A 14415-nucleotide genomic window follows, 5' to 3' on the forward strand; every position below is an offset into this window, starting at 1 on the left:
GCAATGGCGGCCATGGCCGCCATGAGATTCCTGCCCTGATTGCAGGGGTGACTAAAAACGAAAGAAGAACGTGTCTTCCTGTCTAATGATTGCATTGGCTTGTGTTTGTCCTTTCCAAAGGGTTGTCCTTTTCTTTCTGTCTTTTTTTCTGTAAATGAATAGTCTTATTTCCTCCTCCACAGGAAACAGGAGACTCGCTGATGGCCCTCACCTACGTCATCTCCTCCTCCTGCAACGGCATCATCGCCCTCCAGGTGGCGTACTACTGGAACAGCGCTCCAGAACAGAAGAAGAAGCTGGAGTAGTAGTAGTAGGCCAGATAATAATAATAATAACAATAATAATGATAGACAGGAAAGTCCAATTAGACTGTCGGGCAAATTCTTTTCCCTTTCCAGTTTTGGTGTCGGCCAGTAAACACAGCCAGTGGTGGGTTGGTTGGTTGGCTGCTGCAGGTTCGGAGCTGTGGTCGATCGATCGATCGCAACCGAACCGATCCATGATCCATATGAACCTTCTACCCGGGCCAACAAAGAAACAAGATCATTACTGGATTAAAAGTAATCAAAAAATTGGCCAAATTGTCAAATAATATAAGAAAGAGGTTCAAGGTTCAAGAGGTAAACATTTTCAAAATAAGCGCTCTACAAGCTCATAACGCCTTGCATTTTTCATCGTGAGCTTGTAGATTGCCTATTTTCACAATGTTTATCTGTGCAGCCAAGTCAAACTAAAATGAATGCCTCAACTCTTACAATTCCAAGTGCTTGTCGGGGGGGGGGGGTCCCCTTGCAGTTTAAAAAAGATGATTGAGGACCACAAGTGGAGTGGAACTATTCAGAAATGTAAAAAACGCTGCATTGCAGAACCAATATTTTAGGGTGGTCCATATATTCTATGCTGCTTTCTTCCATGAGGACCCATGGCTCTGAAATAATATTATTGGGATGGTATCAAAGCTGTTTTCACCGCTGTTCTGGCATTTGTGTTGAGATTTCCCCAGATGTATTGTGTAGGCAGAGACCTCTGAGCGTCTGTCTGTCTGTCCCTACGCATCATGCTCTTTTATCATTCCTTCTGATAGGCTCTGTGCACTGCAGCCATATTGGAAATGTTACGATACTAATAAAAGTTCTGTTCCATTCGTGGTCGAACAGAGTCAGGGTGCTGATATTGTGTCCTGTTGGCTCACTGGAAACACTCTGCTACACCAGTGGGTCTCAAAGTGTGGTTCAGGGACCCTTGTGGTTCCTTGAGGGCAGGTGTTTTAACTCTGAGAGTGTACACATGGAACCATTTTTACAATCTCAGAGTTATGGAGGTCCTTGAAATTAAAAAAGTTGGGAGGACCAGGCTACACGGAACAGAGCCTTTGTTAGTATCATTGGTAACACCTGTGAAGGAATATGGCTGCTTTTCATAGAGCCTATTTGAGATCCCGTCCAGTCAAGGATGGCAAAGCTTGGGACACAACGGCAGGTTTTAGTGGGTTGATAAATGACTAGAATGTTTCATATAATCTCACGTAGGAGATGGTCTTACAACTGACTTGAAAATTGATTGAATCAGCGTTTTCTTTTCTTTCTCCCAGTGATTCCTGACGTTTTATTCTTGGAGCCCCCTTTCTTACATCTAACAAAAGCTGAGCACACGTCGTTGTGTTCCCAGACATGTTTACATTTTTAATAATATTATTACTGCGTATGTTAACGCTTATACAGTTTAACAGATACTGTGTGAGGAGTTGGACGAAAGCGAGGACTTGTATTTAGAAATGGTCAATTTCTTTTGGTGCGACATGTTTACCATGTTTGACTACCTCACTGTGATGATGTTTGCCCCCCCCTCCCCTCTCTCCAAGGACCCCCAGGTTGGGGAAAGAAAAGAAAACTGGTTTAGACTCGTGCACACACTTTGCATAGAGCTCAGCTGAGTCACCGTGTAGACGATAATCCATGGAAAAACCTGCCAGTGTGTGCTCATACTCTCTGCTGTTTGGGGGGCGGCCATGTTCACGTTGACATTCTGTCGTTGTGGTGATGATTATCAGCTGTCAACACGTTTTAGAGACGAGTCGATGACGAAACGCACAGAAGTTGAAATAAACATGAAAGGTACAAGAGGATTATGCTTGTAGCAAAGTGTCTTTGATGTTTAGAGAGAGAGAGAGAGATCAACCAGCTGCTCAGTGGAGTTAAAAACATACTGTAGATCGGTGCTGCTAGGATCATCGGGAACCAAAACTTGGAAAAAGAGGAAAGATCGGAGCACTTAAAAACAAATAACGGTGGAGAGGGCGTAAAAAAAAAGTACTTAATCATGTTTACAAAAGGTTTTAAAAACCAACACGTTTCGACCAGCAACTTTATCAGGGCAAGCCAAGTATGACACTGGACGTTTTTTGTTCTATTTTACGCCCTCTTCTCCATTATCTTTTGAGTGCTCGGACCTCTCCTCTTTCTTTGTTTATTTCAACTTATGTGCGTTCTGTTCTTTTATCAACTTATTTTAATGTTGTTTGGACATTCTCTAGTTTCCAACTTGGAACAAAACGGAACTGATCAGAAACATGTAGGAATGGTGATTCTCAACTTTGTTTGATTCTATAGGACCTGGATTTTTGCATTATTGTCTGGAATGAATAGATTAATTAACACAATGTTACTCTTATTGGAGTCATTGTTATATGGAGACTGTGGAGAGCCCGGTTCTTCTATATGGAGAACTCATTCTGAAATCTGGAAAGTTGTTGTACTGTGAAGGCCTTCTGTCATGTTTAAAACCATGGTTATCCCGTTCATAAATGTTTTGAAAATAGCAGGGGGAATGTAGTGGGAAAACTAGTCGCATCGCTATTGATTTGTGCGCTTATTGATCTGCCATTTTCACTATTCCACCGTACGACGAAAGAATATTCTTTCTGTCGGGCAGAAACCTCTTATCTCCACATTTTAATGAATGAAAATGAATGTCCTACTTGATGAAAAATAGATACAAGCTCTAAACGCGTCACTTGTAGATCTGCTTTTTTTGTTTTCTTGTCTTGGACATATGAGGTTTCCACCCGACAGAGACGATATATATACAGTCAGAATACAGATCCATCTAAAAACATAAGAATATTGTGTAAAAGTAAATGTTCTTGAAATATATATATAGATCTATATAGATATATATTCTAGATCAGGGGTCTTCAAACTTTCATATATTCTAGATCAGGGGTCCCCAGAGCAGCAAGAGCCAGAGTTACTACAGGGGGTCCTCCAAATCTTTGAGTGATAGAAACTTTTTTTTTTTTCTAATTTTTTAGATTAACCACTTGAACCCTAGTGTCCATATTCTGAGAACGTTAGCCAAAAATAGCAGATCTGCTGCGAGGCGTGAGCTTGTAGATCTGCTATCTGGGGGAAAAAGAAAAAAAGAAGTACAGAGTGAAAGGTCAAGTTTATTAAGTATTGACGGTTCAATCTGGAAACACAAATTGACATGAATGCAAAATACACTGATGATCGTTGCTTTCAAACAATGAAACTATATGGAATCTATGAACAGGTTGTGGTGTCCCTGCTTCAACTCTCTCTCAACTAAGGGGTCCTTGGCCTGAAAACGTTGAAGACCCCTGTTCTAGATGCATTGCACATTCAGTGAATTATTCCAAACATTTCTTTGTTAAAATCTAGATTTTTTATGGCATACAGCTCATGAATAGACCACTCAAAACAAGGATTTATAATAGAGAAATGTCAACCTTCTGCAGTCAGAGTTGCTTGAAGTCCAGTGGGAAGTTTCCGAAGTCAGTGATTTGTGGTGCTATGGCATCTGCATGCTTTTTTACACAATATTCTAATTATTTTCGATGGATCTGTAGTGCTTAACTGTTTAAAAACAAAAGAAATGTATGACTTTTAGGAATGTCAACTAAGCTCTGTTAGCTTGGGTTAGGGAACCAAATGGTGGTGATTTTACAATATGTACTTTAGTCTGTTGCACCTTTTTACATTTAATCCTTAGAAGCTGGACTCCAAAACCATGAAATGAAATCACATTGTTGTGTTCACACATGATGAAATGAATACAAAGTAGTGAAACTTGCACTATTTGTGGGTGGGACGTCAACATTGATTCAGCAGTGAAATTGCTACGGGGGAAGAGAAAATCGGATAGATATTTAGTCCGCATTTCTATGCGTGTAGTTAAAGGACAACTTTGTTTTTTTACAACAAGGGTTCATATTTTAGAAAGTCATTAGAGACAAGATGAGTGTTAAAATGTTTTCATTTACTTCTTTCTATTGTTTTAGCGATTTTTGTATTTTGATTTTAGAGGGTGGGGGCATGCGTACAAGTGGCTAAATATGTCTTTTTAGACACAATAAGCTGGCAATTTCTTTGTTACTATTTACACCTGCCCCCATAAGTCACATCTGACCATGAAAGATTGCAGTGCATCTTGGGAATGGGCTTATTGTGTCTAAAAATACATATTTAGCCACTTGCATGCAAATCAAAATCGTTAAAATCACAAAAACGATTGAAAGAAATAAATGAAAACATTTTAACACTCATCTTTTCTTTTCTCTAATGACTATCTAAAATATGAAACCTTGTTGTAAAAAACTAAAGTTATCCTTTAAATATTGGGGCCTAACTAAGACGATGGGACCAGAACTCCAGAGAACAAACGCAGTGTTGAGATCAGGTTTTTATTCTTTTCGGTGAAACATTTCCTTTGAAGAAGTTTGTTGTGTGATTTGCATTTCCAGCAGCATATATACTCTAATGTTGTGGTTGGGTATTTTTGAGCCAGTATCGAAATGAACACAATGCTGTTTAAGTTTATGTTAATGGGGATCTTGGTGAATGAGTGTGGTGTGTTTGTTTGAAGGGGAGTTTGTTGACGTGAAAATGAGAATTAAAAATCATTTTTTTCTGAAAACATGATGGCAACAAGTGGTTGTGGTTCTTGTTGTGAACTGAGGTGTAATTCACTCCGGTGCCTGTAGATGGAGACAAACTCTCACTGTCAAAATAAGTTATGTGATGGTGTTTTCCTCACAGTGGATGCTGTGGTTTCAGTCATTCAACACTTTTTAAAAACTCACTGGAGACTAGATTTACACTTATTTGCAGAAGGTTGGCATACAGAAAGAAACTTGGACCTCTCCCTCGATTATTCGCTTTTGACATTTCATCCTTTTTTCCCTCTGTGGTGGTCAAACAAGCGTTTTGATCTGCTTTCCCCTCTCAGAGCTGTCATCGCATTTTTCCCCTTTTTTTTTCTTCTTTATTTTTTTCTCATGCCCTCTTTACCATAATGTTATTTTTCACGACGTCTGTCCATCAATCACCTCTTTTTCTTTTGTCCCGGGTTTCTTTTCATTCGCTCACGCCCTCTCCCTCTCTCTGAAAAGAACCTGCCACCCTTCCTCCACTCTCTCCTCCATCTCTCTCTCTCTCTCTCCCTCGCCCTCTCTCTCTCTCTCTCTCTCTCTCTCTTGGTGACAGTCAGGTGGTCGCAGGCATGTGCACACACAGTCATGAGAGGGGGCTTGAGCCCCTGCCCTTTAATCCGTCTAAAAAGAAGTGCCCTCTCTCCAGACCGTGAATGCAGTTTTTACTATAGGGTGAAAGCAATTAGGGATGCAAGGTATCGATACTCGCAGTATCGGTACTCGCCCCGATACCGGCCTATTTTGCTGTACTCGTACTCGTCCGATATTGCTCACGGCAGAGCCAGATACCATTTTGTTTCATAAATATGTTGGTAACAACATATCAAAAGTCCTAAGACACAGTTTTGTGTGTGTTAGTTCAACTAATGAACAGTGTTTTCACCTTCTCTCACTAACATAATTATTTAAAGCATTTTATTTTGGAGCGCCACACTCTATTTAAGCACTTGTACAGAAACTTAACTTACAGTATCGGTATTCGGTATCGGCAAGTACTCAAATTAAGTACTCTTACTTGTACTTGGTCAGCAAAAAAGTGGTATCGGGACATCCCTAAAAGAAATGCAAATGCCCTCCTTTCCATGCCATACCTGAAGGCAGCATTCAAGCCTTGTCCAAACTCTCCTGAACTTGAATGCAGCATCTTATGTTGAAAGAATTGCCCTCTCTGTGTAGAAATCCATGCCGTTACGCCATGTCTCCGGTATTGACTTGATTATGCTTAGCTCAGTGTGGTATCAAGCACCGACTATCAAATAGCTGACCTCCAAGCTTGTGAGCTTGGAGGTCTGCTATTTTCAATATTTTCACCAAAAGGCCCTTTTAGAAATGTCAGCCCCTGCCCCTCTAACTTTCTCTGCACGTCCCTGCTCTCTCTCTTGGTGACAGTCAGGTGGTCGACCACCAAACCCCCGATCTGTCCTCTCTCTCTCTCTCTCTCTCTCTCTCTCTCTCTCTCTCTCTCTCTCTCTCTCTCTCTCTCTCTCTCTCTCTCGCTCACATGCATGACCAACCACCAGAATGGGCCACAGAGCAACACAATCTGTGGTTTAACACTTGTGATTGGTTGTTTAAGGCTAACTTTCACTGTAACTTTCACTGTGTTCATTTAACACAGAGAGAGTAGCCTACACATGGAACTGTTCATTTAACACAGAGAGAGTAGCCTACACATGGAACTTAACAGGTACATTTGGTTCCCTTTGTAGGCTACTCATCAGAGTTAAATTAACAGATTTTACTGTATAGTTTTGATGATAATGATGTCTTTGGTTCCATATAATAATATTAATGTTTCTCTTTTCTAAAAAAAAAAGGTTTTGTTATTGCTCTCAGAAGTTTCAGCTATCGTGGACTAATTTCTCAATCGTATCCACAACTTTCCAACATCCCATAGTGCATTGCGCAGAAGTTGGACGGAGCTTCCGGCGCCGCAGCCGAGTGTGATCTACAAGCTCACAACGGCTGCATCTGCGACGCGACGTGAGCTTGCATGTCTGCTGTTAACCGGAAGTGTGGTGCAAAAAGTTCTCCAGTAATTTCCCACGGAAAGAGGTGGATAAGGTTCCAGGAACCGAAGGTTTGAGTGAGGAAAACATTTCAGATTAAAAGAAATAACCCCAAAAACCAGATCAATGAATGGTTGAGAAGTGAATTAAGTGGACGTGAAGAAGAAGACCATATAAGTTTAACGTTGTATTTGGATCTAAAACATTTCCCCTGGCCTTTTTTAGAATCATAACGTTTTTACTTTGAAAGTGCACTAACTTCAAAACAGTACGACAAGAGATGGAGGAGGATGAAGGAGGAAAGGAAAAGTGGAAGAATGCAGTAATGAGTAAATAGTGACATTATAGTTCATTGCTATTGATCCTGATAGACATTTTCCAGATATGTGATAGGATGGGTCCAGAGCAGAGTGGAAGGAAAGATCTGATAGAGAGTGAGGTAGAGCAGTGGTTCTCAACCTGTGGGTCCCCAAATTATTTTGGGCGGTCCCCAGATAATTAACTTTATGTGCAACATTGTTTTCAACAGTAAACAAACCAACAAAGTTTAAGTATATAGAGAGTTAATGCACATTTCTAAAGTGACAATTTAAGGACTTTAAAAAGTACAAATTAAACATTGGCCAAATTGTCAAATATAGAGGGTATGCGTGTGACATCATCTTCTTACCCGGAAGTTATGCAGGAACGCCTACTGAGTGGCAAAAAATTACTTTCTGGCCTTGACAGCCCATACAGCCAAACAGAGAAGTCCTATTTGATTACATTAAACAATGTTAAAGGACGTTAAACTCACTTTGCCACTCGATTCGCCATTCACTCAATTATGAAAACTAGCCCTTACCCGTTCAAAGATATGAGCTCCAAAATGATGTGCAGTGTGTGGGTTATGGGATGTGCACTGTGCACACAGTATATGAGGGATAGAAAGTAACTTTAACTGGTGCTTGCATGATGTAGGAGCATCAATGTAAGAAACCCGTTTCTTTTAATGGCTCCAGAGATACTGTCCCCCCCCCCCCCCCCCCCCCCCCCCCCCCCCCGCCCGCCCGCCCGCCTGCCCGCCTGCACACACATGTGTGGTCACAAAAGGTACTGTAGGCTAAATAGATATAGATACACCATAAAAATGCTATTATACAGCATACGATTTGTGAAAGTGACAAACAGGCTTCACAGTTATGTCAGGTGTGTTCATATGCTGATGGTGATGCGATTTCAGATCAATTGCTCCAGCCACCGAGGAGAAACGCTGAGACAGACACTCAGACATTCGCTAAATTATATGTTAGATAGCAGATCTACATGCTCACAAAAGCACCTGGTTGTGAGCATGTAGATCTGTTATTTTAACAATAGAACCGTTTTATATGTAATGCCTCAACTCTTAGTGCTTGTCAGGGTGGGGGGGCGTGGGGGTTCCCAGTTAACCAATGATTATTTTGGGGGTTGCAGCCTGAAAAGGTTGAGAACCACTGAGGTAGAGAACAGTGGTTCCTAAACTGTTTTAGCTCAAGACCCAGAAGAGACATTCTGACGGTTAGGCCCTGGGACCCAAACTAGAGAAAATACCAGATCCAAAAAAGCAATTGTGGATTTGCTATCTGCTATTTTCACTACTTCTTATATGTGTGTTGTTCGTTTTTATTATTCATGGAAATTCTTAGTTTGTCTTTTTAATTTGCTCTTAAAGTTGTAGTGCTTAGTTTGAACTTTTTTAAATAACATATTTCTTTCTATAAATATAGGAAACGAAAAAAAGGAGATAAGCAATACATTTACTCATGAACCTCATAAGAAATTGCTCCGCGACCCAAACACGGGTCCGAACCCACTGTTTGGGAAACAGTGAGGTAGCCTAGTAGAGAGAGAGAGAGAGAGAGAGAGAGAGAGCGAGAGAGAGAGAGCACACACATTTCAACAGCGAGAAAAAAACTAAACAAAAAAAAGGGAACTCCTCATTTAACAAACGAGAGAGAGGGAGCGAGAGAGAGAGAGCGGGGGAGGTAGGGGGGAGGGAGGGGGGGAGGAGGTTTACATCTGATTGTGCAAGGCGAGATGGCAGAGATTGGCTAGAGCTTGTTTGGCCGTATCACCTGCGACTCTTCATCTTGGGAGGTCCTCTCGCCCGCCCACACAACTCCTCTGGAGGAGAGGGAGAGAGAGAGAGAGAGCAGAGGAGAGGCCCTCAGCAACGCACAGGCTACAAAAGCACTGCTTCTCAACCTGCGGGTCGGTACCCCCGGGAGGGTCCCCCAGATGACTGTACATTGACAATTTAAGGACTTTTAAGACCTTTTTTTTAGATAGATAGATAGATAGTTAGATAGATACCTTTATTATCCCAAGGGGGAAAATCAGTTGCCCAGAAAGTTACAGAGAATTAAGAAAAAGATAAAAGAAAAACAAGAACAGAGTACAGTAAAGAGCAAGGTACATCAAGAGAGGGAACAAATAATATATAAATATATATATACATAAAGTGTCCTTTTTAATACCAAAAGAAGTGAAAGGAAAGGAAAAAAGACCATCAACAGTAATCATCAAGCTATAATGAAAACTGGTCAAATATTTTTGCCAAATTGTCAAATAATATGAGAAAGAAGCCAAACTTTAGAAAATAGCTGATCTACAAGCTCACAGCGCCTCGTGACGCGAGGCGTTCAGCCATTTTCACAATATTTATCTGTGGAGCCGGGTCAAAGTAATTGTAATGCCTCGACTCAAATATCATTATTCTGTGCGTTCCCCAGTTTCAAATATCATTATTTTGTGCGGTCTCCAGTTTCAAATGTGATTATTTTGTGCGGTCCCCAGTTTCAAATATGATTAGTTTGGGGGGTCGTATATTACGAAAAGGTTGAGAAGAACCTCTGCTATACACAGTCCATCAAACAACAACACACACAAGGAGCAGGTTTACCCGCAGGGTTTTAGATACAATGTGTGATTGTGTCAGTTTGAAAGATATATTACCACGCATGAAGGAAAAAGAAGCACCGGGCCGTTATCTCCACTAAGCATCTTGTCATACTAAATCAGAACTCGTTTGTAGATGTTCCTTCTTGCTGCCGTGTCAGCTGCCGTTTACTGACTTACTATCTTTAGGCGGTGGTGCTTATCAAACGTTCTTGTGTCAATGATCTGAAAATAACGTGCAATGGGGAACTCCCCAGAGAGAAGATTTGTGTTAAAAATAAATACAAAAATAATCAGGATAATGAGGATAATCAGGAAGAGAAGAGTTGCGTGATGCCAGGGATAATGTGGTAACGTGTCCAACATTTGATTTGCCCCCAAATGACTTGAAAGCATCGTTTTTATCCACTTGTGATGAATCAACAGTCATTTTCGGCAACTTATTGTTCAGCACTTTGTGCCAGAGGCTGCTGGTCTTGTGCTTTGGTGACAGTTCTATATCCACAGTCCAGCACCTGCACAAAGGGTTCTGTTTGAAGTGGCTGTACTTCCTGTAAGGGCCCTGTGTCTACCCTGAGGCCCCGCACAATACTGACTATATGTGAGCATAATGGTTTTGAAAAAAACTAAGTGTGGCAAAAATACAAAACCGTCAGGAATGGGGATGTGTTCGGACCATGTGCAGGAACTCCAAACTCACATCAAACCCAGGAGAAAAGACACAAGTAACTTTACAACTAACACAAACACCCACAAGTACATTCACAAAAACAGTACAAGCATACAGTAGAACACATCACCGGACTGGACTGAAACTCTCATCACCCCATCCAGACTCGGCAGTCTAAAGTTCACTCAAGAAGACTCTTCTAGGCTCCGGGGAGAAGTGGAGAGAAGAGAGGAGATTGGCCTAGAGGTAATTATAGGAGCAGGGCAAAGTCACAGACAACAGGGCCAAACTGCCAGGGAAGGGGGGGGCACACGGCAGGGGCAGAGGCCCCTGCTACACCAAATATCTTTGCCCAAAGCAGCCACCAGAATAGGGATGCTATGCTAGGGGTTATGTTTCTGACCCTTAAAGGACAACTCCAGACTAAATAACATCTAGGCTCATTTTCCTACTTATATGTTGTCCGGTTTCCCCAGCAGCCCTCATAGCATAGAGTGGAGCCCATAATCACTATCACTTTTACACTATTTGTTGCGTTCAAAAGTGACAATTTCTTTCATGAATGTGTTACTAGTTGTCATTACAAACAGATCCTTGCCTTGGTTGTCCCACACCAGCCGCCACAGTCTCATTTTGGGCTGAGCATTCGGCACAACAAAATCAAAGTTACTGTATGACCAATCACAGCGCGTCTTTCCCGGGACTTGGCAAAACACATAACAGCCTAACGTATGTTTAGAAGAGTATGGCAGTTTGTGTGGGACAACCAAGGCATGGATGAGTTTAATGACAACTAGTAACAGATTGTTTCTTTTTTTTATAAAATCACTTTTGACCACAACAAATATCGTAAAAGCAATAGGCATATGGGCTCCACTTTATGCTATGAGGGCTGCTGGGGAAACCGGACGACAGGGGCATTCATTTGGAATCAATATAAGTTGGAAAATGAGCCTAGATTTGATTTAGTGCATATCCCAGGGTTCCCCAATAGGCGGCCTGCGGGCCATTTGCGGCCGGCGGGGTGCTACTGTCTGGCCCCCACCAACCCAATAATGGTGGTATAAGAGCAGCAACAACACTAGTATATCGTCGTTGTCGGGTGGAAACCTTGTATCTCTAAATGTGTATGTTCTTTCGCAAAGTAAAGCCCTGCTTTATCATACAAGACCGTAGATCGGCTGTTTTCACTAGTTTAAATCATTTTTAAAATGATAAATGCAAAACAAACGATTTTGGACATACAACATTTTCATCCGACAACGACAATATCTGAACTATCACTGGAGTAGCGGGAACGCCACCGTCGCACCCTAGACATAATTCGGCCCTTGGGGAAAACTAATTGGATCCTTGGTACCGTCTCCCACTGAACGTTCGCTCGCCATGACCACCTGAGCAGCCATCCGCTGAAAGAGAGAATTCCCTCTCTTCATAGAGCCTGGTCTGTGTGATCTGTCTCATCATGTGTGGGCCTTATCGGGCCAGCCAATCAACAACCTGTATTTCCCAGCCCTCCTTTTGGCCTACCGTATCTCTGTGAACAACACGGAACGCACCATTCCTCCCCAGCTGCGCGGGGGTGTTCCGTGAATGCCTGGCGTGACGACGTTTTTTTTTTAAGACAGATAAGGAACCAACGACAACAACCCAATCCAGGCGGAACCTTTCATCCTCCGCCGTGGTCCCGGTCACGGCGGTTCACCTTTAAATGTGACACATGTTTTTTTGTCCCCCCCATCCCTCCTCCCTCCCCCGCTTCTTGTTTATCGGGGACATCTAGAAATGTAGCGTGTTTGCGGAGTTATTTCTCTTAACGCTGGGCAGGGCGTTTTCTCTGCATGCTGCGCTTTCCCATGAAGGTGTCTCACACACACACACACACACACACACACACACACACACACACCTGTGGACACACACACACACACACGGTCCCCTCCTTGTGCACACAAACAGTGAAAACAAACATAGCCTCCACCAGGCCAGGCTGGGTCGCTCGGTGATTCCGTGTTCTTCTATTCTCACCTTTCACCGTTTTCACTGCTCCTGATGTCACACTGGCACTGCCACGACACCTGAGTGTCATGCAGTTTAAAACCCATTTAGGAAGGGGTTTTTACCTTTCAAACTGGGAATCCCTTTTGGGGTAGTTGATATGTACAGTACAGTAGGCCTATATAGCAACATTTTATTTGTAGAAGGATTTATATGGCCTCAGGTCTAAATTAGTTAGCGTGGATAGAGTGACCGATTTAAATAAAAAGGTTCTAAGTTAAATTGACACCCAATATTCTTACTGTGTACACTGTATACTGTCTCTCTCTCTCTCTCTCTCTCTCTCTCTCTCTCTCTCTCTCTCTCTCTCTCTCTCTCTCTCTCTGGGTGTGGTTCATAGTCACTTAATAATACTAGTAATAATACTTTATTTATGACACACTTTGATTTTTTTTATAGGCAAATCACAAAGATTTGCCTAATTTCTGTCACGGACACTCTCTCTTCTTGTCTCTTGCTCTTTGAAAAATGGTCAAAAATGTATAAAACATTTTTCTAAAAGTTTCAAAGTAGCAAATCTACATGCTTTTTTTTTTCTTTTCTTTTGTTGTTACTATTACAACACCATAACCTAACCTAACAGTGACGCAACAGCCTAATAGCTATTACATAATAGCGTAAGATCAGCTATTTTTGCTATTTTCTCTTTTCTACTACCACCACCTTGTACCACAAAGGTACAAAAACAGGGGCTGGGGTTGTTCTAACCGTCCCTTCCTCGCCCAAGGTGTGTCTCTCTCTCTCTCTCTCTCCTCACCTCATTAGAGCGAGCTGTCACTCAGTCTCTCAGGGCTTGGCAAACACTTGGCTCTATTAGTGGCATTAGGCCTTTATCTGTTGACTGCCGGCTGTCAAGGGAGCGACTCACAGCTGTCCGCTCAGGTGGTCTGTCTGTCGGTCTGTCTGTCTGTCTGTCTGTCTGTCTGTCTGCCTGCCTGTCTGTCTGTCTGTCTGTCTGTCTGTCTGTCTGTCTGTCTGCCTGCCTGTCTGTCTGTCTGTCTGTCTATCTGTCTGTCAGTCTGACTCAGACATGATGGGGAAAGTTACCTGGGAAAGAAGATAAAACAAAACAAAACAAAACATCAAATTCTAAGTCTGCATCTGCTGGGAAAAAAAATACTTCACCACACAACAACGGTTCTGGGACGTTTGTTTGTGTATGGAGGCATTTCAAGTATGGATTCCAAACAAAGACTTTTCCTCGGCTTATGACGTGCTGACAACCCTACTGAATTGTCAATAACACTGGAACCCTACTGTATATACTTGGTTTCTGCACCAAGTCTCTGATCTGAAAGCTCACAATTTTTGTGGCCAAATGTTCCCCCCAGATGGACGCTAGGGTTCCTAATTATGGTTAATAACAATTAACAGAACACTGCCAATGTAGTGGGAAGACATACAGGACTTGCAAAGTTCAGTGCATATTGTGGAACTCGTGTTGTGACAAGAACACACACGCGCGCGCACGCACGCGCACAGTGGCACAGAAGGTGATGTGCCCAGAAGTGGTGTCTATTGGACTCCTGTCATTAACGACTTGTGATTTTTGCAAGTCGACTCGACTCAGTAAAAAATATAGTTGAAGTCGACTTTATCGTTTGTCGTTTGATGATGTCATCACATCACACACGACCCCCCAATTATTTTGGGGGGTCCCCAGATGATGTGAAACATTGTTTTCTCACTCAACTGTAAACAAACCAAGTGTATAGACTATAGAGTGTATAGAGGGTATCTTCACATTTCTAAAGTGCCAATTTAAGGACTTTTAATACCTCTAAAATGGCAAATTAAACATTGTCCAA

The 14415-nt window shown here is 42.1% G+C and overlaps 1 protein-coding gene across 2 annotated transcripts in view; it reads left to right on the forward strand.

Moving 5' to 3' along the window:
* Positions 1-14415, forward strand: part of mpdu1b (mannose-P-dolichol utilization defect 1b) — a 37844-nt gene that overhangs the window by 8576 nt on the left and 14853 nt on the right. Inside the window, exon 7 of one of the 2 annotated variants that reach the window (XM_080741250.1) lies at positions 183-310. In XM_080741250.1, coding sequence (XP_080597376.1) covers positions 183-305 — 123 coding nt within the window. In that variant the 3' untranslated portion in view covers positions 306-310. Of the gene's footprint in view, positions 1-182; positions 4932-14415 lie in introns of those variants that run through there. The other variant, XM_080741249.1, reaches the window with a different exon arrangement.

Source organism: Nannobrachium achirus, assembly GCF_963921795.1.
Source record: "Nannobrachium achirus genome assembly, chromosome: 14".
In the NCBI taxonomy this organism is placed as follows: domain Eukaryota; kingdom Metazoa; phylum Chordata; class Actinopteri; order Myctophiformes; family Myctophidae; genus Nannobrachium; species Nannobrachium achirus.